The sequence below is a fragment of the Gracilinanus agilis genome, chromosome 2 (genome assembly GCF_016433145.1).
Source record: "Gracilinanus agilis isolate LMUSP501 chromosome 2, AgileGrace, whole genome shotgun sequence".
Lineage (NCBI taxonomy): Eukaryota > Metazoa > Chordata > Mammalia > Didelphimorphia > Didelphidae > Gracilinanus > Gracilinanus agilis.
The window spans coordinates 484,366,174-484,391,166 of NC_058131.1; the positions used below are offsets into that span (position 1 = coordinate 484,366,174).

At 41.0% G+C, this 24,993-nt stretch overlaps 1 protein-coding gene across 1 annotated transcript in view; it reads left to right on the top strand.

Moving 5' to 3' along the window:
* TMEM63C (transmembrane protein 63C) overlaps positions 1-24,587 on the top strand; it is a 111,296-nt gene extending 86,709 nt beyond the window's left edge. Inside the window, exons 9-23 of the mRNA XM_044662106.1 lie at positions 153-226; positions 1,053-1,133; positions 1,271-1,394; positions 1,899-2,032; positions 6,919-7,041; positions 8,123-8,276; positions 10,602-10,708; positions 12,992-13,078; positions 14,919-14,984; positions 16,724-16,886; positions 17,217-17,322; positions 19,233-19,400; positions 20,834-20,943; positions 21,602-21,667; positions 24,375-24,587. Coding sequence (XP_044518041.1) covers positions 153-226; positions 1,053-1,133; positions 1,271-1,394; positions 1,899-2,032; positions 6,919-7,041; positions 8,123-8,276; positions 10,602-10,708; positions 12,992-13,078; positions 14,919-14,984; positions 16,724-16,886; positions 17,217-17,322; positions 19,233-19,400; positions 20,834-20,943; positions 21,602-21,667; positions 24,375-24,587 — 1,776 coding nt within the window. The remainder of the gene's footprint in view (positions 1-152; positions 227-1,052; positions 1,134-1,270; positions 1,395-1,898; positions 2,033-6,918; positions 7,042-8,122; positions 8,277-10,601; positions 10,709-12,991; positions 13,079-14,918; positions 14,985-16,723; positions 16,887-17,216; positions 17,323-19,232; positions 19,401-20,833; positions 20,944-21,601; positions 21,668-24,374) is intronic.
* Positions 24,588-24,993: the final 406 nt, after the last annotated feature.

The window sequence follows — 24,993 nt, forward strand, 5'->3', positions numbered from 1 at the left end:
AGAGAGAGAGAGAGAGAGAGAGAGAGAGAGAGAGAGAGAGAGAGAGAGAGAGAGAGAGAGAGAGAGAGAGAACACAACTATGGCCCCAATTCCTGGGGATTATGAAAAAGCCAATATAATCAAACTCAACCCTTTTTCCTTTTTTTCCCCAGATGACAAAAACCCTGATGATCACTTACATTCCCAAGGAAATTTCAGACCCTGAAATCATCATGAAACATTTTCAGTGAGTGGGAAGGAAGAGCCAGTGGTATAGTAGAAAGAGTATTGGCTCTTGAATTAGAAGTCTTGGGTTCAGATTCTGCCTTTGACACTAGTTGGGTGACCTTGGGATGTAGGACCTAGGCAAGTCAACCTGGTGGGCATAATTAAGGACATTTGTATGGTATATAAATGAATATTCTCATTGTTTAAAAAAATGATACAGCATATTCCTTGAGTGATTCTTCCACTAACATGATGGGCTGTACAGCACAAGTCACATTGTTTCACTTGAAATGGTACAATGGCTAGCTTGAATCAGAAGCACAATTTCTGGTCCTAGAAGGGAGCAAAGCAAACTAATCTACTTAGAAGTCAAATCTAGAACTTTGATTTAATTTAAGGACATGTTCTTTCCAGCTGGATAAAGCCATAAGAGATTAGAAGAAGAAAGGAAAGCATCTTCCTATGCTTCCAGGTGCCAGATTAGCCCAATTTCATGGAAATGAGGCCCAACATATGGTACAGTGGGAAAGGCATTGGTTTTGTATTTAGAAGACCCAGTTTCAAATCCTGCCTCTTTTACTTACTAGCTTGTGACCTTAGGCAAATCACAACCCTCTTGGGTCTTAGAAATTGGTTAGTCAGATTGTCTCTAAGCTTTATCAAGCTCTAAATCTATACTCTCCTTCAAATTCAAGGGATGGCTGGAAGGAGCTGTGGATTTATTCTCTAGAACACTGGCCCAGATCCAGTGTGTTAGCTAGAGCCAAAGTTCAGGGCAAAAGAGCAAAAGGTCCATTTGCCCCTGAAAACTAAATTCTGTGCATGTGTCTGTGTCTGTCCTGCAGTGAGGCCTATCCCACATGCAAAGTGGTTGGAGTCTACTTCTGTTATGATCTCAAAAAATTGATAGAATTGGATAACCAAAGGTGAGTCTTCAATTGACAACCACATTTCCATGGCTTCGGGGAGGGTAGGAAATATTGGGCTCTCTGGAATACAAGAAAACCAGGCTATCATCTCACCTAACCATTGATATCCTTTTCCTTCCTCACTGCCCCAACAGACAATTTGCAATGAAAGGTCGTCTCTTTTATACCTTATATCGTCAGACAAAAGGGAAAAAGATGATCCGTGTGCACCCTTGTTCCTGTATCTGCTTCTGCCATTTCTGCAAATGCTTCAAGGAGGTAGCAGGGAAGGGACTGTACCCCACACAACCCAAGAGCTCAGGGCATCTGTTGCGCATGGGGGAAAGACAAATGTTGTGTCCTAGCTTCTGTCTTCTGTCTAGTGCCTCAAGTTGGTCCCTCCACCTCAGCATGGTGGCCACTTGGACCCCAATAGCTCCCTACTTGCTGCCCCTTCCCTTGAACCAACAGTTAAAACACAGTTACATAGCCATTTCTTGTGCTCTGTCCCCAGTAAGCATGGCAATCCTGTTTTCTTAGCTGTAAAGGACAGAAGGTGTTCAGAGAATCACAGTTAGAAGCAATTCTAATCACATAACCTGCCAAGCTTCAGTGGCCATGGAGCTCTTTAAGAGACAACATTATTCCATCTGGTTTGGAATTGGCCCTGAATGACTTTTCCATGACCCAAACTTCTCGTGAATTTGGGGCTCCCTGCTGAACTCAAGGGCTTTCCAAGCTTCCTGTCTTCCATCCCCAAATCGGTCCTTTTCTGTCCCCCAGGTGGATGCTGAGCAATATTACAGTGAATTGGAGGAGAGGTTGACTGATGAATTCAATGCTGAACGGAGCCAAGTCTATCAGAAGCGTTTGGATGTGGCTTTTGTCACCTTTCAGAGTGAAAAGTCAACATCTGTGTGAGTGCCCCAGAAAGTTTTAAATGCTACTTGGCCTTTTAGTCAATCTGTTGGTGAGTCAACAAGCATTTATTACCTACTTACATTTCCTTATTCAAAGAAAGGCCAAAAGGAAAAAAAAAACAAACAAAAAAACCCCACTGTTCCTGTCCAAAAGAGACTTAAAGTCCAACAGGTAAGGCAACTTGCAAATAACTACGTATATTCAAGATAAACAAAGGATGGGGATGGGTAGGAGGGAGGGCCTGGGGAAAGACAGGGCTAGGAAAGACCTCCTAGGATTTGAGTGGAATCTTGAAGGAAGCCAGAGAAGCTAGGAGGCAATAAGGTGAAACAGCATTCCAGGCATAAAAGAAAGGAAGGAGGCACAGAATTGGGTAATGGAGTGAGTGTTCATGTTCCAAGAAACAGTAGGTCAGCCGGTATTCCTCACATGCTTATGTCTCTCTTTCTTGCTTCTACTCTAGTCATTATTCATACTCCCAGTCCTTCCCATGGGGAAAGGATTGTAATCCTATGATGATTGGTCTTCAGGTTCTAGACCTTCTCCTACTTCCCTCTCCTCCGTTTAAAGCAGACGTGTGAAAAGGCAGTGTTGATCACCTTCCATTTCTCCTTCCTTTCTCTCTTGCATTAATGACAAATTGGGGTGGGGGAGGTTGATGTAGGAAAAGGGGTAAATTAAATTGTTGGTGGAGCTGTGAATTGGTCTAGACATTCTAGAAAGGGAAACTATGCATGCAAAAAAAAATGTTAAAACTGAGAATACCTTTTGATTTAGACATACCAATATTAGGTCCATTCCCTAAAGAGATCAAAGAAAGAGGAAAAGGTCCCATGGGTAGAAAAACATTTATAGCCACTCCTTTTGCTATCGCAAAGAATTGGAACCTGAATCCTCACCAACTGGAGAATGGCTGAACAAGTTATAGTATTTGAATGTGATGGAATACTATTGTGCTATAAGAAACCTGGCTTATATGAACTAATGTAGAATGAAGAGAAAAGAATGAGAACAATTTATTTCCAATGTGTGGATTCTAGGACTAGATCGAAACATATGGATGAAGAGATGGGGAATAGTAAAAGAGGTCCTAAGTACAGCCTGGAAAGGAACTAAAACAGTCTCTAGTGTATCAATGCCCTTCTTAAACGTATACTGCACAGAACTGAACACAGTGCTTCAGATGAGGACTGACAAGGGCAGAGTAGTACAGATGATTATTTCCTTATTCCTGGAAGCTACGCCTTTATTTTTTTAATTTAATTTTTAACATATTTTTCCATGTTTAGATATTTCATTTTCTTTCCTTCCCCTCTTCCCTCTCCCATCCTGGATCCAATAAGAACTTCCACTGGGTTATACAGATGTTATCACTTATACCTATTTCCATGTTATTCATTTTTGCAATAGAGCAGTCTTTTAAAACCAAAACCCCCAATCATATATCCATATGGAGAAATGATTGGTCATTTGTCTTTCTTCTGTGTTTCTACCCCCACAGTTCTTTCTCTGGAAAAGAATGCGATCCCACATCAAGAGACCTTTTTAGCAAAGTCCTTTACATTGGATTGTTCCACAGTGATTCACTTTCTGTATATAATGTTCTCCTGGTTCTTCTCATTTCACTCTGCATCAGTTCCTGGAGGTTCTTCCAAGTTCTGCCTTTCTTAATGCAATCCAAGATCATGTTCAGTGTTTTGTTTTGTTCTTGGGTTTTTTTTTTTTTTTGGTGGTGGGTTGGAAGGGTGCCACACCACATTTCTTACTCATTTGCTACTTTGTAGTTCACTAAGACCCTCAGATCTTTTCCCACACATAGTGATTTCTAACCACACTTCCCCCTTGAAGTTTTTGAATCACAAGTATAGGACTTTACATTTATTCCCCAACAGGTTAGTGACCCCATGGATAGAATGTGGACCTGAAGTCAGGAAATCCTGAGCTCAAAGCCAGCTTCAGATACTTACTAGCTAGCTATGTAACTCTGGGCAAGTCACTTAAATTCTCTGTACCTGTTTTCTCATCTATGAAATAAAGTTAATAATAGCACCTACCTCCGAGGACTGTTATGAAGATTAAAATGAGATGTTTTTGTAAAATGCTTTTTTTGCAAACCTTAAAGTGCTATGTAAATGTTAGGCATTATGTTTATTGTTGCCTTTATTTTCATTTTCTTATTAGACCTTGGTCTGATCATCAAGAGCTTTTTTGATTTGGACTCATCCCATGTGTGTAGCTATCCATCCCAGTTTTGTGTCAGCTGCAAATTTAATGAACATCCAGCTATGCCTTTATCCAAATCATTGATTTTTAAAATTTAAACAGTAAATCCTTGGAACTCTCCACTAGAGGGCCTCCTGCTACAGTGGCATTGAACTGCTAGTGACTTAAGACTAGCAGTTTTACTTCCATTTCATGGTATTATCATCTAGTCTTCATCTGACTTCTCTCTCCACAACAACAAATCTAGGTAAATTATGTAGATAGCATTTCCTTTATCTACTAGTTTAGTAACCACGTCAAAGAAAGGAAGAAGAGATTAGCCTGGCCTGACCTGTTTTTGATGAAACCATGCTGGCTTTATGTAATCACTGCTTCCCTTTCTAAATGTTGATTAACCATCTCTTTAATAATACACTCAGGAGTTTCCCCAGGAATTAAAGTCAAACTCATCAATCCACAATTTGTTCTTTTTCTTTTGGGGAAAATTAGGACATTTACCTTTCTCCCATCTTTCTTCAGGCTAACATTTTCCATGATTTTTTTTTAACCTTCTGTCTTGGAATCAAGACTGTGTATTGGTTCAGGTAGAAGAGCAGGAAGGGTAGACAATGGGAGTTTAAATGGCTTGCCCAGGGCTACACAGCTAGGAAATGACTGAGGCCAGATTTGGACCTCCTGTCTTTAGGACTGGTTCTCAAACCACTGAGTCACCCAGCTGCCCCCTACTAATTCTGTTTTTCAGATTTCTATCCTATAAACTTCTAAATTCTTCATCATAGTTATCTTTTGTAGCATCCAACTTCAGATGTATTCACTGGCCTCCCTTCTCCCATCCTTTTTTATTTTAAAGCTCTTTGGGTTACATTTGCAAGATACATTCTAGCTAACCAGTTTCAAATGAACATCTCTGCACAGGACCATGACAACATCCTATATTTTAAGCTTTAGTCCAGAAGTCCTAATCCCATTCTCTGATACTACCTTCTTAACCAGCTGTTCACTTTCCAGATCCATTCTTTGTTAGATTCCTTACCATCAGTGGACCATTGTCAGGAAAACATAGCTGATATCATCAGTTTCTTGCCCAGGGGGACCATAATCTCTAGTAGAACTTTTCAAGTTCATTCTAGAAGTATCATCTGTGCCCAGATCAGTCACCACAAGTGAATAGTTGTCATTCATTTTGATAAATCTTAGAAGGTTCTCTGTTATGTTTTAGATTCATGCCTTGTGGAAATCAACAGAGCTCCATGTTATGGTTTGGTGTACAAATGCCCTACATGAGAAATTAGCTACTACTACTTTTCGTCTGAATCTTACTAGTGATTGATCTTCCACCTCTGGTTCTGTCATTTTTTAACTCTTGGGATACAAAGTAACTGTCTCCACCACAAAGTGTATAGCTCCCTCTTCTATTAAAAGAACTTCACAAAACGGAATTAAAGGGGAACTGGAGAAACCCATTAGATTTGGATTCAAATTCCAGCCTCAACTCTGTCACTAATTAGATATAAATCACTTTACCTCTCTAGATCTGTTTCTTCATAATTGGAGGAAGAAGAGGAAGAGAATGGACAAGACGTTTCATTAAGTTTTAGCCCAAACGAACATTCAGTGAGATTATAATATCATTTGTTAGATGTTGTAACAATTTATAATTCACCTTTTTCAAAGAAATCTTACAGAATTGACTTCTGGTTTGGACTTATGCCCCCAGACTATGCAATTGTCACAACCTCCTTTAGAATCTAAAATTCTGACTCTTGGATCTAACTGAAACCCATTGTTTCATGACTGTTTTGTGGGATAGAGGGGGAAGAATAAAGAGTCTCAAATCTGTTTTTTTGTGCTCTAACGGCAAAAATGAATTTTTCCTCTCCCTTCTCTGTGCAACCTTCTTCCCCTCTCCAACCTCCCAACCAAGTGTCATTCCCCTTATTCCACCACCTCGCATCTTTTTCTCCATTAAAGCCTCATTCTTGTGAACATTTCATTAGGAACATTTCATTCTCCCTAACAACCTGACATATTAAGAGTCATTCTTTGATTCTTTTTTGCCATCTCCTCCAGGAAGAAGATCAGCCTACACTTGGACACAGATATCACATTTAAACTTGGTTCTGGCAAGAATACAGACATACACAATTGATGAAAATCAATACATTCCTTACTACTCATATTGGTTGGGATTTCCATATTTGGTTGTTTTTGTTTTTGTTTTAACTACTTTATCCCAAAACACTTGATTAAAATTTTATTCCAATTAGAATGACTAGATTAGGTGATGGCTTTTTTCTTTTCTTTTCTTTTCTTTCTTTTCCTTCCCCCCCCCCCCCGAAACCCTTACCTTCTGTCTTAGAATTATGTCAGTTCCAAGGCAGAAAAACGGTAAGGGCTAGGCAATTAGGGTTACATGACTTGCCCAGGGTCACACAACTAGGAAATATCTGAGGCCACATATGAACCCAAGTTCTCCTGTCTCTAGGCCTGGCTCTCTATCCACTGAGCCACCCAGCTGCCCCTTAGATGTCTTTTCACTGAATAAGTCAGTTTAGGTTGTCAGTTGGAACAGATAATCTTCAAAACCTCATACAAAGGGAGAGACCCCCACCCCTCTCTCTCTGACCTTTGCCCTCTTTTTCCTTTCTCTTCTCCCTAGCGTCCTAAAAGATTACAAGTGGAGTTCCTGTGGCAAAAGTCCACAACAATCTTCAGTGACATCAGAGATCCAGTCTCACAAATGGAAGGTCTACTACGCCTCTCATCCTAAGGACATTATTTGGTAAGACTTTTGTCCCTTTCTCATAAGAGATCCTCTGAGGCTGGAAGAGACCAGTGTCTCCACTATAATGAGAGAACACTGGATAGGGATACAACTGACCAAGGTTCAAATTCAGATTCCACTATTTTACGACTTATGTGGTCTTGTACAAGTCATCTGATAATCGATCCATCTCCTAGTTTGGTCTAGATAATAATAGATAGCATTTATATAACAGTTTAAGGTATACAAAGCATTTTATACATGTTATCTCATTTGATTCTCACAACATTCTTGTGAGGTAGGTGTTTTTATTTTATTGGATGTGCCAACTGAGGCTGAACAGTCAAAATGACCAGCCCAGGGTCACACAGCTAATAAGTGTCTGAGGCAGGATTCAGACTCAGATCTTTCTGACTCTCAAGTCTCAAACTCCATTTAGCATACCATTTAGCTTCCCCTTTTTGCTTCAATCAAATCCTTTGATCTGACCTCTGTAAGATCCCATGCTTGCCTTCTGCCCAGCTTCACCACTGCAGAAAGAACTACAGGGAACAGAGCTATCTCTTAACTTAGATGGTCTCTGCTTTTGTTGAAAACATCCATAGCCCTTTAAGTATAACCAGCCCAAAGTAGGGCTCTACCTATTCCTGGATGAATTTGTTTCAGGATTACACAAATGCTTTGTATTCTAGGGCTATATTGCCCCCACTTTTAGCCCAACTCTGAAAGGGAATTAGGCTACTCAGTCAAGTTAAGTTAATGCCTTCCTAGAGAAAAAAGAGGCCACTTCAGGTCTTCCTTCTCTTCGGGGAAGGAACCTCAAAACTGCTCCAAAACAGATGGAAGAGCCACAGATAAAGTTAACACCTACATAATTCAAAGAAGTCAAGGTGCTTTTGGACCAGTGTTGGGAGGAACAGGGAAAGGGGAGTAGATTTGAAGCAGTTCTGGGAGCATCTTGCCAGAAGGCAAATGGAATTTCTAGAGCCACATGGAATGGACTGGCCCTGGCTCATTCAGGAACAAAGGAAAACTACAGTGGATTGGGTCTGTTTCTTCTGGAGCTTTCTTATTTTACAGCTCTTCTTGCATCCCTTAGGGAGCATCTACGCCTCCGTGGATTTTATTGGTGGGCACGTTTCTTCTTTATCAATGCTTGCCTCTTTTTCCTGATCTTCTTCCTCACCACACCAAGCAACATCATGACCACCATCATCACGCTCAATGTCACTCAACCCATCCAGAATGTCAAGGTGATTGTTCAGCTTGAGCAGAGAGGGGCAAGCAAGAAGTGAGGGTGGGGGTGGTAGGAAGGCATTCAGGGAAAGAGGAGTATGTTCCCATTCTTGCATTGTGCTAATTCTATGGAGGAAAATGTACTCAGGAGAAGAAGCAAGGGGCAACTCCCCATTCACCTATGACTTCTGGAGGGACAACTCAATAGTTGACTGCAGAGGAAAACCCTTGATGGTTTTCTTCATTCAAAAGCTGGAGTTCTTAACCTTTTCATGTTGTGGACCCCTTTGGAAATCAAGTGAAAAACCATATTTAAAGGCCATATTCTCCCCTGGACTTCTCAGAATAATGCTTTTAAATGCATAAAATAAACTATCTAAGTTTAATGAGGAAACCACTTGGATTGAAATGCAGTTATCAAAATATCTTTTAAAAGTTTTAGGGATGAATCATGTAACCATGTTAAAAATGAATATTAATAAATGTTAAAAAAAAGTTTTAGGGATGGCTAGATGGTTCAGTGAATAGAGAGGTATGCCTGGAGACAGGAGGTTCTGGGTTCAAAACTGACCTTAAACACTTCCTAACTATGTGACCCTGGACAAGTCACTTAACCCCCTGGGCAAACCCTTACCACCCTTGCCTTCAAGCCAATACTTAGAATTGATTCTAAGACAAAAGGTAAGGGTTAAAAACAAACAAACAATTTTGGGGACTCCAAGAGAATTCAGGATATCCTCAGACTTGAAGATTGAAGCTGGGAACTAGGAAAAGAAGAGGTGACTGCAGATTTATTCCAAGGTCAGTGCAGGCAGGTTAACCTCCAGTCAGGAATCAGCCTTTGGGTCTGGTTTAAATCCTGAGCCAGCCAGGATGTCATGTATTTGCAGGCAGCATGGCAAGGCTGGACTAGGTACCTTGAGAAGCTAGGTATCACTGGCATTATTGGAGATGATTAAGACTAAAGATCAACAGTACTGTCTCTCAATTTTTTTAAAAATCCTTGGGTACAACTGCTCTGACAGATGTCAGATGACCAAGCTATTGACCAATACATGGAATTCTCAAGTCAAACTTGGGTAGAAATTGAGGAAATGTGCTGACAATTTTTCTAAGCCTGCAAGATACTTAATCTTCATTCCTTAGTCTCCTATCCCTGGAAATGGCCCCACACCTCCCAGAGGGCAATGACATTTAGAAATATTTGCAACTCAGTAGTAAAGGACTCTGAAGAACTCTTAACCCCATTCCCAAAGCCCTAAGCCCAAAGTTAATTCTCACCTACCCTCTCCTCCATACTCTCAATATTATTCCTATACACAAACATATACACACCCCTCTGTGTTCATAGAGGTCACACCCTTTATGGCACCAGAGCTAAAGAGAGAAAATCAATTCTTGCCATGCCATTTCCCTGTGTAAGTTTTCCAATGATTCCAGAAGTCAGCTATACTTTCTAGGAAAGAGGGTAATGATCTCTGAAGGGCTGGCCACTCCATTCAATGATATCATAATGATGAAGTTATGTCATCACATGGCATAAAATAGGTGCGCATGGCATTCAAAAGTGATGGGTTTAGGGTCATTTCATCATGTCTAAGGTGTATGTATGTGAGAGGTAAATGGAAAGAGCCCTAGATTTAGTGCCAGAAAACCAGAGTTCAAATTCTAGCATTGCTACTTACTAACTGACAATGAATCTTACACAAATCACTTAATCCCTTTGGGTCTATTTCATGTATAAAATAAGAGGCTGAGACTAGATGATCTTGAAGGCCCTTTTCTTCATAAGTACACATTTTGTTGCAACTTTACATTACAATATGTATATACACATGCTTACACACGCACACTCATAAATATAAGTATTTCAGCCTATGAGTATATTCTGGGGTTTTTGCTCAGTGCCTGGCATATAGTAGGCACTTACTAAATGTTTACTAATTGATTGATCTGTTCTCTGGACCATTGACCTATAGCATTGACCTATTTTAGCTTTGAAGGTTTGGGGAGGACTATAGATTTGAGCCAAATAGGACCTTAGATGTCATCCAGTCCAATTTTCTTATTTCACAGATGAGGAGACTGTAGCCCAAGGTCATCCAGGGAATAAGTAATAGAGTCAGAATTTGAACCCAGATCTTCTGACTCCCAATATAGCATTCTTTGCTTTGCACTTGTAGAAAAATTCAATGAATGAGGGAAAAGTAAGTGGCTGTGGGAGTGAAAGAAAATAGAGGGAGATCTGTGCATGTCCTAGACTAGTGGGGAAGGAAGACAAATTCATAAGGAAAGTAATTCTCCCCATTAATCCCACCCCCATTCCATTTTATTCCTTACAGAATCCCATTATAACTCAATTCTTCTCCTGTGTGCTATTATGGGCTTGCACTGTGATTCTTCCTTTTATTGTCTACCACTCTTCCTTTTTGGAGAAACATTGGACCAGGTGAGCCCTGTCTCCTTTCATTTCCATAATTTTGGCTGCTCTAACATAGATTCTTTCCCCAGGTGCTAACAAGTAAGCTGTTTCATCTCTTGTTTAGTCAGGGAGAATAGTGACTGACTGAAGCTGCTCTCAAAGATAGGTCAAAAATTCTCTTTAAGATCCTGGGGTCAGTTCTTCTTGGTGAAATCCTTCAGGGGCTTGGAATTCTCAACTCCTAACTTAGTTTATGGACCCACAGTCCAAAAGGTAGAAGATTTCAGAATCTAAAGATTCCAGAGTCCATCAACAGGACCCTAGACCTGTTGTACTGAGGGAATGATGAAGAGGAGGAGGAGGAGGAGGAGGAAGAGGAGGAAGAGGAGGAGGAGGAAGAGGAGGAAGACTAGCTTTTATATAGTGCCTTTAAGTTTGTAAACTGATTTACATATGTGTTAGCTCATTTGACCCTCATGATAACTCTGGGAAGGTGGTGCCATTATCACCCCCATTTTACACATAAGAGAACTGAGGCAGAGAGAGATTAAATGACTTGCCCAACTGTCACATAGCTATGAAGCTCCCAAATCAGGATTTGAATTCAGATATTCCTGACTCAAGCAAATTTATCCAGAGATCTTTAGGTACCTCAGGGATCCTCTAGTCCAGCCCTCATTGTGTTATCATTATTATTATTGTTATTTTTTTCTCTCAGATCTGATCTTGGCCTTCAACTTTGACCATGTGAAACCAAATTAACCATGTTTATGATCTTGTTTCTCAGCCATCACCTTGTTTCGACTTAGTCCTAAGTAGAAATATCTCCCACTGGGGCCACATTTATTCCTGTTTCCAGGCCTTGCTCTCTATTCACTGAGCTGCCTAGCTGCCCTAAGAATAGTGTTTTGATTTTATCTCCTACTTCTGATCAGGTTCCAAATTATTTTTTTTTAATTTTTTAAACCCTTAACTTCTGTGTATTAACTTATAGGTGGAAGATTGGTAAGGGTAGGCAATGGGGGTCAAGTGACTTGCCCAGGGTCACACAGCTGGGAAGTGTCTGAGGCTGGATTTGAACCTAGGACCTCCCGTCTCTAGGCCTGGCTCTCAATCCACTGAGCTACCCAGCTGCCCCCCAAATTATTTTTGTTGTCTAATTTCCACCTCTATAATCTAGTCTCTTTTTTTTGTCCCCCCCCTCATTAAAATCATAGGGGAATGGCTAAACAAGTTGTGGCATATGATTGCAATAGAACACTACTGAGCCATGAGAAATGATGAGCAGGTTAATTTAAAAAAATAGAAAGACCTACATGAAATTATGAAAAGTGAAACAAGTAGAACCAAGAGAACATTATATATAGCAGTAGCATCGATGTTTGCAAAATACCTTGTGAATATCTCCTCCAGAGAAAGAATTGATAAATAGAAAGACAAAAGATATCCTTTACATATCCTTTTTTTGGTCAAATGTTCCCTTCTCTAGTGTGGGAAGAGGAGGGAGGGAAATATCTGGGAATTTTAACGTAACCAACAAACAAATCAATAAAAGAAAGAAGGATAACAGAATTTCTCCTAAATGTTCTCTCATTTGCTCTCTCTGTAGATAATACTCCCTTGGAGAAAACATGAGCATTCTTTGGAGGGTCCAGGCTAGCCCAGTTGAGAGTCATCATTGCCTTTTGATTTTTAAGGAAAAGTTGGTTTTAAGAAAAAATATTGGAGGCAGCTTGGTGGTTCTGTGGATTCAAAAGCCAGGCCTAGAGATTGGAGGTGCTGGGTTCAAATCTGGATTCAGATACTTCCTACCTGTGTGACCCTGGGCAAGTCACTTAACTCTCAATTGCCTAGCCCTTACCACTCTTCTGCCTCAAAATCAATACAAAATATTGATTCTAAGACAGAAAGTAAGGGTTTACGGGGGAAAAAGATATGGGGGGCAGCTAGGTGGCTTAGTAGTTTGAGAGCCAAAGCTTGGAGTTGGGAGATCCTGGGTTCAAATGTGACCTCAGACATTTCTTAACTGTGTGCCCCTGGTCAAGTCACTTAACTCCCAATTCCCTGGTCAAGTCACTTAACTCCCAATTGCCACTCTTCTGCCTTGGACCCAAAACACAGTATTGATTCTAAGACAGAAGGCATGAGTTTAGAAAAAGAAAAAGAAATAAGAGATTAAAGTCCTACAAAAACTCAGACCTCAAAAGTGATGCCTGTCCTTTTGATATCTCTTTTGAGATTGTGCTTTTAGTATCTTTGACTCTCTGCTTCTTTATTATAACTAAATATTTCATTATTTTTGTTCCCTAGGTCAACTCGAAATCTGTTCACAGTATTTAAGTGTCACTTTTTTCTAGTATTCATGGTGATCATCTTGCCCTCATTGGGACTGACCAGGTAGGCATACCACCACATCCAGCCATCTTCATTCATTCCCTTCACTGGCCCTACCAAGAGAATGAGTGCTCTATCTCCCTGCCCAATACAGAAATGCAAACACTATAATTCAATTCAAGCAGTCTATTGGAACCTGTTTGTACCCAGTACAGTTCCAAGTGCTTTGGGAATTATATAAAGTACTGATTTTTAAGGAATATTAGAATCTATTTAGGTAGACATATACATTTATTAACAGTTATATAAACATGCTTTTCAAAAAACAAACCTTAATGTTTTCTCAAAGTATATTAATGAAAATATCAAATATCTAGAACAGGGGAAGTGATAGTTCCTGGACAAATCACTTCTTAAGTAATATGTTCAATTCTGGGTACCACATTTAGCATTGTATATTGACATTTAACTTGGGATTGTACTTAGAGGGCAGTAACTAATAAATGTCAGGGGTGCTCCATCAGGTCACAAAAAGGTTACAGGAACAAAACTTGTGCCTAAAGAAAAGATTTAGGAGGAACGTGGTTTCCTTCTACTATCTGAAGAGCTGTCATTTGAAAAAGATGGTAGATTGATTCTTTGAAGTTACAGCCAGCACCAGAAGTCCAAAATATCAGTGATAAACCTGTTACTCGCATCCTGACACAGAAGAGAGATTGTGAACTCAAGATATAGAATGAAATATATTTTTGGACAGGACCAATGGGAAGATTTATTTGCTTGATTAATTTTATTTGTTACAAGGGTTTTTCTTTTCTTGTCCAATGAGGGGTTGGAAGGAGGGGAAAATAAATATAGGAAAGAAGAAGGAGGAAAATGAGGAAGGAGAGAGAAAGAGAGAGAGAGTTGCTGAAGTAACTAACTAGAAGGCCAGAAAGAATCACAAACAAGCAAAACAGCTTTAAAATTTATGTTAAATTTATTATATATCTGAAAAAGAAAAGTAAGGTGTTATATAATAGATATTCAAAGATTCATATACAATCTTCTGTTTTACTATGTTTATGGGAACTTTCATTTAATTTGGAATTTGTTAAGTACAGGATAAAAAAAACTTTTAAGATAACCAAAAAATTGAGAGAAAAATGAGTAAAATTTAGAAGAAACAGATTTCACTTCAGTATAAGAAAGAACTTGTTATAAAAATAGATAGGGGTGAGAACAGGATCTGTGATTTCATTGGTATAAGGAACTTCCAAATGAGGAAACTCCCTCTACCCATGCAGGCTGGCACATTTTCTGCAACTTAGACTCTTAAGGAGTTGCCTAGAGACTAAGTGTTTAAGAATGACTTAAAAAGCCAGTATATATCAAATTCTGGACTTAAGCACATTTTTTTTTACTTCAAGGCTCTGCTGTCCCTTTTATGGAGGGGCCAATAAGCAGAGATTACTGCATGCTTATCAGAGATATTATGTAAGTGACTCCCACATTAAGTAGGTATGTTGGACTAAATGAACCAAGGGCAAGGGTGGAAGGTCCCTTCTGGTTCTATAATAGTATGAGATATTCAATGGCTTCTAAAGAGAGAGGGGGGATTGTTGGCTAGAGTGGTTAGGAGGACCTATAGAGGAGGGAAGATCTGAGAAAGATCTTGTTGGATTTGAATAAGCAAATAGATGAGGAAGCAGGATGTTCCAAGAGTAGCCATCCGAAGAGGATGAGCAGAGACATGGACTTGGAAAGGTATTTGGTGTGTTTGGGGGCATTGAAGATAACGGGATCCCTATGATTCCATACAAGGAAGAGATAAGAACCAGAAGCTGTGGCAAAGCAGAAGTAGGTAGAGAAAAATGGGTTATTTGATTTGCTGCTCATTTTCTGTTCCCATTCTTCCTTCAAGTTTGAATGTTTTCTTCAGATGGCTCTTTGATAGCACCTTTTTAGATAAGGCATCTGTGAAGTTCCGGTGAGTATTCACAGCCACTGCCTTTTGTCATGACTATTTATTTCTACGTAGATTGTTAATATATTATGTCATATGTACATGTTCATCTTCTTGAGGCTATATGTTTGCATGTACTTTGCAATAAGCTCGTGTATTCCCATGTATGCACAGCAGTAGACCTGTGCTTATATTGTGATGAGATAGGTTCTTGCCCTTCCTGCAGTTGGCACATTCACAAAAAGCGACTTTTTCACCTATGCAGCTAGAGGTTAAGTGGATAGAATGCTGAACTGAAGTTGGCAAGACCTGAGATCAAATTCTGCCTCAGACACTTACTATGTGTCATTTATTGTCATCCTGGACTAGTCATTTTATTTCCCCTTGGCTCTATTTCATCAGCTGTGTAAATTACGGGCTACTATCCAATGTATTGAATCTGGTGATATTTCTTTATATCTCCCAGAGGAATCTTTGAAGGCCTTTCCATTACAGAGGTCCACCTAACCAGGGAGTCTGAGAAACTAGCAAGTGAATGATATGGACAAGAGGGTTTATAAACACAAGTTTAATTAAAGAAAACTATAGAAAGGATGGGAATAGGGTTTTCTATACTTCCAGACTAAGGGCAAACCACAGGGTCAGGGAATGGACTTCTCTACACTGAACTAAGAACTAAAGCAAGACAGGGCACAAAGAATAGCAGGAATGAAGTGAGAATCCTCACTGCTGAGTCCTGTCACACTCCAGCAATCTTGCAGCTCTTCCAAGTCCATAGTCTGTACTCCTTCAGGTGGGTAGATCTGAGAGCTAAACCAGCCCAAGTTAACCAAGCAACTCAGGTTGAGTTTTATAGTCTCAAACAAAATCTCCCACAAGCAGATGACTGTCTTCCTTCTGGATCCCAGGAAATCAGGGTACAAACTCCACTTCCTCTGGGGTCTCCCAGGGGGTCAGTTACAACTTGTCCCCAGCCAACATGGAGTCCCTCTCAGAGAGAGAAGCAACACTTCCTGCTTCCCCATTCCATTTAGAATCCTTCAGCCCTGCTTGCTAAGCCTCCTAAATACTAATTTATTAATCTTCCTCACAACAGCTGTGAAGCGGGGATATAATAATAGCACCCATCTCCCAGGATCGTTGTTATAGTCTCAGTCAATAAATATTTTTAAGGTACCTACTGTGTGTCAGGCATTGTGCTTAGTACTGGGAATAAATTTAAGAGAAAGAAAGACAGTTTCTGCCCTCCAGGACAGGGATGGGGATGGGGGTGGAGGGGAATGATATTCATTGAGTAGCAGTCCAGCAGAGCAGTTGATGGGAAATAAAGTTTAGCTGGGAAATTTTGAGCCCTCAATAAAGGATGGTTTTGGAAGGAGTTTATTGCTCTCCCCTCCAGTTCTCCAGGCAGAGGGCAGAGGCATCTGAGGGTATTGAAGAGGAGGATGTAAGGATCCAATGAGATAATATTTAGCAAAGTATCTGGCACACAATAGGCACTTAACAAATGCTTATTTCTCTCCTTTTTCCATTCTTCTTTCCTTCCTTCATTGTGTGGGGAGCACATTTATATGCTATTTTCCCTCTTCCTCATTCTCCCCTTTTTACTCTTTTCTTCCTTTTTTTTATATCGATCTTACCTTCTCCTTCATCTTCCATTTCTTTTCTTCTCCTACCTTCCCTCCCCTTACTTTCCCTTCTTTTCCTCTTATTCCCTCTATTATCATTACTTCCGCCTCCAACCCAATTTCTGAGCCCTGCAGGTGTGTTTTCCTTCCTGACAATGGGGCCTTCTTTGTTAACTATGTCATCACCACCAGTCTGATTGGCATGGGCTGTGAACTGCTGCGTGTGGAGTCACTTTTGTTCTATGCAGTACGTCTCTTCTTCTCACAATCTGAAGCCCAACGAATAAACATCAGGCAGGTAAGGGACCTCTGGCTGCCACTCCCACCCTTTCCCCCAAACCCCACAGACCCAATACACTCTGTTTCTGCCTTTTTTATATGGAAAACATAGTTTCTTTTCATTACCCTGGGGAAGATGCTGTGAGAAAGCAGCTAAAGACCTTAAGAAGAAATGATGTGCTGGGAAGATATAGACAGAGGTGGCGTGAGACAGTGGAACAATTCCCTTGGGAGAGCCATCTCTAGGGACATAGAGCTACAAGGCAGGGCAAAGAGCAAGAGAAGCAGCTGGAATGGAGAAAATCCAAAGGCCTCTTGGGTAATAATGGCACCATTCTTTCTGTCTTAGAATCAAACCATAGCTTTTGAGTATGGACGGGAATATTCTTGGATTTGTTGTGTCATCGGTGTTGTGATGTCATATAGCATCACCTGCCCCATCATTGTCCCTTTTGGTAAGTTCTCCCCCTGAGGGATGGGGGAATTCAATGCCTAACTCTGAATCTAGATTCCTCTGAGGTGCCTCTGATTGACTAAACAAACCAGTTCTCATAAAACAAGGACTTTAAAATGGTGTTTCTGGAGATTGGTAGCAGCTCAAGTGATATCATAAGAGAAAAGTGGGGCCAATGAGAAATTGGTATTAGTTCTGCCCCCCAACTCTGAATTCCAGAAGAGTAGATTTACCTTGCTCTGGAAAATAGACCAGTGTTTTATTAAAAAGATCCCTTCCAACCTCTATCTCCCAGTCCTCACCAGCAACCTTTTTCCTCAGAAGCAGACCTGGAGAAAGAGAGATCAGAAGAAAGTGGATAACTTTCAGCTTTAATTCCTTTCCATTTCTTCTGATTTGCTAATTACTAATCGACAACTCTCCATGGTTCTCCCAATCTTACCTCCAACTTTGTGTGTAGCAGGATGTATATAGCACTGACAGAAACATCCCAAAGCCTGATTTCAATTTCTTAGATTCCACATCCTTTTCTCTATCCTTCATTCCCAAACCTATTTCTCTAGTCCATAGATTCTAAATCTTTTTTGTTTCTTGGATCCCTTTGGCAGATTATAAAGCCTGTGAACCGCTCCTCAGAATAATGTTTCTAAGTACAAGAAATAAAATACACAGGATAACAAAGGCGACAACTATATTGAAATACAATCTAGAAAATTATTTAAAATAATTTGGATCCCAAGTGAACAACTCCTTTGTTATTCTATCCTTCCTCTCACTCTCACTGCCTCTCATCCTTTCCCCACTTTTTTTTTTTGTCTGCTTTCACTTTTTCTATTCAGGAGACTGGAAGAGAAGGCACTCTCCCCACATCTGTTAAGCCACTCTTTCCAGTTTCCTAGATGTTCTTTCCTCCAGGGATTTAAAAAGGATTAGTACCATTGTTCTTTTTTCTATTTGCAATCATTTTCCCCTACCTCCCAAACCAAAGCTTATCTCTGGAAATGTTGGGAGGTAAGAAGGAAATAAGGATGGACAGCTGGTCAGAAGCGACTCCATAGAAAGGCAGGAAGGGGATTATCAAGTCTAAGGTAAATTATTCATACAGTATAGACACCAGAGGATGGAAATTTACTCGGGACCAGATGAGTCATAAGCCTTTCTTAAGCTTCTGGGTCCCCATATAAAAATTTTTCCAAATTCACATTTGAGGTTATTCCAAATTTTATTCCAAAGTCACCAGTGTCTCAAGGATTCATCAGAATTACCCTGAGCCCAGAAAGGGGTAATAGTTTTGTTCCAATGGAAACAGCCTTTAGAAAACAGAGGTGGGGCCAAATTTGCTACCTTTACCAAGTTGAACAAGAACATTTCCATTGAGGTTAAGGCTTATAGGGGCAATCTTGTTCTCTGCCACAAACTTCTTCACCTTCTAACAGACCAAAAATTAAAATTATCCTCAAGATGCAAAATGAAACATACATTTTTGAACACAACCAATGCAAGAATTTTTTTTGTTTGATGACATTTTTATTACAAGAGTTTGGGTTTTTTGTTGGTGAGATGGGTGGAGGAGAAGATGAGAGAGAGAGAGAGAGAGAGAGAGAGAGAGAGAGAGAGAGAGAGAGAGAGAATGAGAATCAATGCTTATTAACTGAAAAAATTAAAAGAAATTAAAAGTAGCATTAAAAAGTTAATGTTGCCCATAATGTTCTGCCAAGGCTGTCTTCTGAGGGGATTCCAGATGGTTCACCTCTAGATGAGTCTTGATTTTGATTTCTTTGGTTCAGGTGTTTGGGAAAAAGTGCCAAAGGGAAGGGGGAAGGGAAGTAAGTAGGCTTGGGCTGCCTGAGCTGCCTTTTAATGTTGCTCTTTCTTCTATTCCTCCTCCTCTTCTCTTCCCTTCTCTCTCAGGGCTGCTTTATGTCTGTATGAAGCATATTACTGATAAGTACAACTTGTATTATGCCTACGCCCCCACCAAGCTCAAAGAAGACTTCCACTTGGTGGGTGTTTACCAGGTGATGCTGGCACCCATCCTTGCTATATTATGGCTACTCTTCTTCACCATGGCCCATCTAGGTAGGGCCAGAAAAAAGACTTGTGTGTCCTGTTCCCATTCTCTTATTACTCCTATTCCTAATCCCTAAGATGTTCTGACTTTGTTAATAGCTGAGCTCGTAAGGTACCCAAAGTAAACTCTGTGGTCATAGAAAGTGCTAGTTGTGGGTGGAGGACTGACTGGGTGAGTAATACTTGAGTTACACACTACACATTTTTCTTAGACCCTTACCTTCCATCTTAGAATCAATACTGTGTATTGGGTCCAAAGCAGAAGAGTGGTAATGGCTAGGCAATGGGGGTTAAGTTATTTATCCAGGGTCACACAGCTAGGAAAGTGCCGAGATCAAATTTGAGCTCAATACCTTCCGTCTCTAGGCCTAGCTCTCCATCTGCTGAGCCACTTAGCTGCCCCTATCCAAATGCTTTTATTGAGTGAAGCCTAGGGATGTATTCTAAACTCTTGGGGAATATATACCAAAGATTACCCAAGGCTATTGTCCTCAAAGAATGTATTAGATCACAGAAGAAGTTAAGCACAGAATGATATCAACAGAATTGGTAAGTCAGAGACAGTATTTATAGATTTGAGCAGTGGTTCCCAAACTTTTTTGGCCTACTGCCCCCTTTCCAGGAAAAATATTACTTAGCCCCCTAGAAATTAATTCTTTTTTCAATTTTAATAGCAATTAATAGGAAAGATAAATGCACCTGTGGCCATCACTGCTTCCCTGAATCACTGCAGCGCCCACCAGGGGGCGGTAGCGCCTACTTTGGGAATCACTGGATTAGAGCATAAGAGGAAAAAGGTTGAATCTTGAGTTAAGATTTAAAAGAGAGAAGAATATTCATTGTTGTAAGGAATGGTTCCCTGGAAGTATGGAGGAGAAATTCAGGTGATAGAAAAAAAAGGATATCATTAAAAATTAAGTAATGGAATGCCTATGTAAATAAATAGACAAATTAATAGATCAATGGAGAGCTGAACAAACAACCACAGAGATAAATAGGAGGAACTGTACATTTTGGTGGTTCAGATGAAGAAAGTTTCTACATCCATCTGGTTCCATTGAAGAAGGGGGAAGATTTCCTTTGTGCCTCTGGGTGCAGACAACATCCCAAACTTAAAATGTGTATTTTGGTCAGATGGGATGGCAAAGCAATCTGATGTCTGCTTTTGTCCCTAGAGATTTGAAGAGAGAATATTGGGCTCCTCGGGGTTGGTAGGACAAGGAGAAGATTCCCTTCCAATGTTTTCAGGCAGTTAACCAGCCATTCAATCAAAACAAACATTTAATAAATACCTGCTGTGTGCCCAGCATTGTGCTAGTCATGAAGATTCTAAGTCAAGTGCTTAGGGCCACCCTAGAGATATTTGGAGGGCATGGAATACTAAGGGAAAAGAAGACTCTCTGTGAGCATAAGCCCCATGATAGTTCTCTCTCCCCTTATAGGTTTCCATCCCATCACTCTTTTTACCCTTACAATCCTCTTCATTTCCATCATGATTTCCTTCGCTAACGCTTGCCTTGGGAAGTTTTGGAGGAAAGAGTCTGTCTATAAGGTGAGCCCAGTGGCCCTTTCTTTCCTCCTGGGATTCTGCTTCTCTCTCATTTACCCCCTCCTGGCCTTCATTGTTCGTGAAGAATTGTTCCAATGTGGCATTCTGGATTAGAAATTAGTAGAATACTAAGAAGGAGACTTTGTGTTCTTTCTTTATTCTCCTTTTCACTTTTAAGTCTATTTGTGTGTTGGTTGAGGTCCAAACCAAAGGGATAACTGGCCTGATCATTTAGATTTGATAGTCTTTCTGGTTCACCAATGTTTTACCTCATGATGTTGAGGGTGAATTAAACTGTTCAGTGATTTTAGCAATCCCGAAACCAGAGAAGGAAAAAAGGTTGGTACTTTGGGTACCATCTCTCTTCTCTCCCCACCAGGCTATCAAAAGAGATTGAGTCAATTCTAGTTTCCCTTAGTTCCTCTCCATGATGGTCCTTTTGAATGGTACAGGCCCTTATCCAAAGACTACACCCCTCCCCATCCAACTCTTTCAGGAAAAGTTTCTCAGCCATGTTTCTGCCTTTGGGTTATAGTAATAGATCAAGAAGATAAGTCTGAGGGCTAGAAAGGGACCAATGAATTAGAGGCCAAAAACCCCAACCTGATCTGAGGGATGAGAGACTTGTGTTCTAAATCCCACTGTCTTCCTTTCTCTGCAGGAGGAAAGAGAATTTGAAGGAGAAAATTTACAAAGACTTTTTTCTACCCCTTTCTTCTTGGCCAATGTAAGTCATGTCCCTGCTCCCTTGGATGTGAAAGAAGTTGGGGGAGATAGAGTGAGGATGAGATTATGAAGATCAAGTCAGGATCTTAGGGGAGGGAGGCAAGCAAGAAATCAATCATTCCAAGGCCCATGAGGTGGGAGAAAGATCCCATGGACTTCCCTTCACTGACAGAAAAGTCACTGGTTCAGGAGAAAGACTCCCATGTGACAGTCATAGTTAAGTGAAAAAAAAAAAAAATCCAAAAGCAGCTGATTAGAGGTTAGAGGCAAAGGCTTGAGAAGCCAGAAGCAGGGGTGATACAGACAGAAGTTCCCTTACCCCCCAGAAAAGAATTCCATACACTTTGAAGAGAAGAGGACAGAAAGCTTCCGTCCAATGAGATCAGGTTCTGGAGACACAGAGACCAGAGCAGAAGGGAGAGAGTCAAAGCCTTAACAGAAGGGTAAGATAAGTCTATGACTCCAACAGTGGTCAGTTGAATTCAGTATTTATAGTCCTTAAGAGAGCAACCTATATAGCAGAAGAGAGAGAAAGCATTGGTGAAATAATAATATAATAACAATAACAATAATAGCTAACATTTCTAGAGCACTTACTATGTGCCAGGCACTGTACTAAGCACTCTACAATAATTATCTAATTTGATCTCCACAATAATCCTGGGAGGTAGGTGCGATCATTATCCCCATTTTAAAGAAGAGGAGACTGAAGCGAACAGAGGTTAAGTGACTTGTCCAGGATACACAGCTAGTCAGTAAGTGTCTGAGGCTGGATTTGAAAGTGGGCTCCGAGCTGCTAGGCTCAGAGAGAAGTAATCCTGAGTAAGTATTGATAAAGGGTTAATCACATGTGTGGGGAGGCAAAGAGAGAAGAAGCAAGAGAAAAGGAGGCTAAGATTAACCTCTAGCTGAGGACAGAGACTGGACCTATGATTTAATTGGCATAGAAATGTCCCTGACATGGACATCTACCTAATTCAGGAGTTGGTACTTTTCTGTACAATTTATCATCTTTACCAACAAAAACAAAAATAAACCCTTTTCTTCTGTCTTAGAGTCAATACTGTGTATTAGTTCCAAGGCAGAAAAACAATAAGGGCTAGGTAATGGGGGGTGATTTGCCCAGGACTGCACAGCTAGAAGTGTCTGAGGCCAGATTTGAACTCAGGACCTTCTGTCTCTAGGCCTGGCTTTCAATGCACCAAACCACTTAGCTGGCCCCTTAGGTTCCCTGCTGACAAAATTTCACCAAAACAACACAGAAAACTCGTGGAGTTTATCCCTCCTTCAGCATCTAAGATGATAAATTACAGAGAAGGTGCCATCCAGCATTGATAGAGAGTGCGTTCTTAACCAGGAATTCCTCATGCCAGTGAAATCTTATGTGTAGACCAGCATTGGTGAAGCATTGGCACATGTGCCAGGCTGGCACTTGGGGAGCTGCTCCGATCCCCCTCTTCCCAGTGCCCAAGGACATTTTTGTATGCCCCATTCCTCTGTCCAGCCACCCAAAGAGAGCACTTCCTCCCTCTGCTTTTTGGGGTAAATGGGGGGAGGAGGCTCACAAGCAGCTTGTAATTGTAGTCTGGTCATGCAAACTTGAAAACCTTCTCCAACACTGGTCTAGACCCTCCTTTTGTAAAGTGTGGTGGTGATGTCCATTTCACTTTGCACACATGGACAGTGCCAGGCTGCCTTCAAAAATCCTCTCCAGTTTGCAGAATAGGCCATTTCTATGCCATCTGATGATCATCCAGCATCACTTTTTAGAAACCCTTACCTTCTGTCTTAGTGTCAATTCTAAGGCAGAAGAGCAGCAAGGGCTAGGCAGTTGGGGTTAAATTACTTTCCCTGGGTCACCATTAGAAAGTCTCTGAATCCAGATTTGAACTCGGGTCTTCCCAACTCCAGATCTAGCATTCTATCCACTCTGCTACCTAGCATGCCCCCTAGTACAGTAAGGACACCTCTGGCATAGGGCACTTAAGTGACCTGCCTTGGGGTGAGGGGAACACAGCCGGTATACCTTAAAGATAAGACTTGACTACAAGGCAGTCCTGTCTTGGATGCCATCTCTCAATCCACTATCTATGCTACCTCTCAGAAGCTAACAGAGGGGCAGCTAGGTAACACAGTGGATAGAATGGCAGAACTGGAGTCAGGATGACCTGGATTCTAATTTGACTTCAGAGATTTCTTAGCTGGATGACTCTAGATAAGTCACTTAATCCCAACTGCTTAGCCCTTGCTGCTCTTCTGTCTTAGAATTGATACTAAGACAGAAGGAAAGGGTTATTTGGAAAAAAAGAAGAAGAAGAAACTATAACAGAGATGGAAAAAAAAAGTCCCTGGGTGCCAGGAATTCACAGTTTAATAGGAATCAAAGTGGGGATGGAGACCAGACATTACCTTTAAGGTGCTAGTAACAACCCTACTGGCCACTCCCTTGGGGTCCCACCTCCCCCTCTTTTTTCCAGTAAAAAGAATCATAACCTAAGACCCCTGAGTAGGAGTGACATATATACGGCTTAGCTTTGTGGGTGGTGGTTGGGGAGAAGAATCAAGACTTATGAAACTTAGGGGATGGCAATACTCCCTATATACTGGGGCATGAAGCAAGATAGTTTAGGACACTGGGAATAAGCTGTGAAATATTCCCAGATATGACTTCCTATTCTCTCTCCTTTCTCTTCTCTGGGTGGGCCCAGTTGTATGTGGCCCCAGTGCTCCAGGAACTGGAGATGAGCCTGACTCCAGCCACCTCTCCAGGTCGTCAATCCTATGGTACCATGAGCAGCCAGCTTGATGCCTTGGATGTGGAGGAGGAAAGTGGGCCACAGAGTTTTTCATCAGAAGTGGGGACTGCCCAGGGCGAGTTCCAGGAGGGGCTATTAATGGAAGGCAAGGACTGTCACAACTAATAAGGATCACCCATAACCACTATCAAAGGTGCTCCCAACAACAGGTGGAACGCCAGCATCAAGAGAACAATGCAGGGAGCAGAAGGAGGGTAGATCCAATTGCTCCCTTTCAGTCCACATGCCCATTCCCCAGATTCTTTCTTTAAGGCTATCAGTTTTAATCCTGCCTCCATCCCTGGGCTTTGGCAGGTTGAAAGTTTCTAGTCATGCTGACTGACAAGAAAGTGAATCCAGTGGAAGATACAGTCTGGACCCCTGGACTGAAAGTACTACCCCCTCCATGTCTCAGAAGAGGCAGCCAGTGCCTGAGATCTAGGAATTGATATTTGTACCACCTCATAAGCAAATGAGAAAAAGTAAGAGCAGCAAAGAGGGGTCCAAAAGGGTGAAGAAGCCTCCTTTGCCC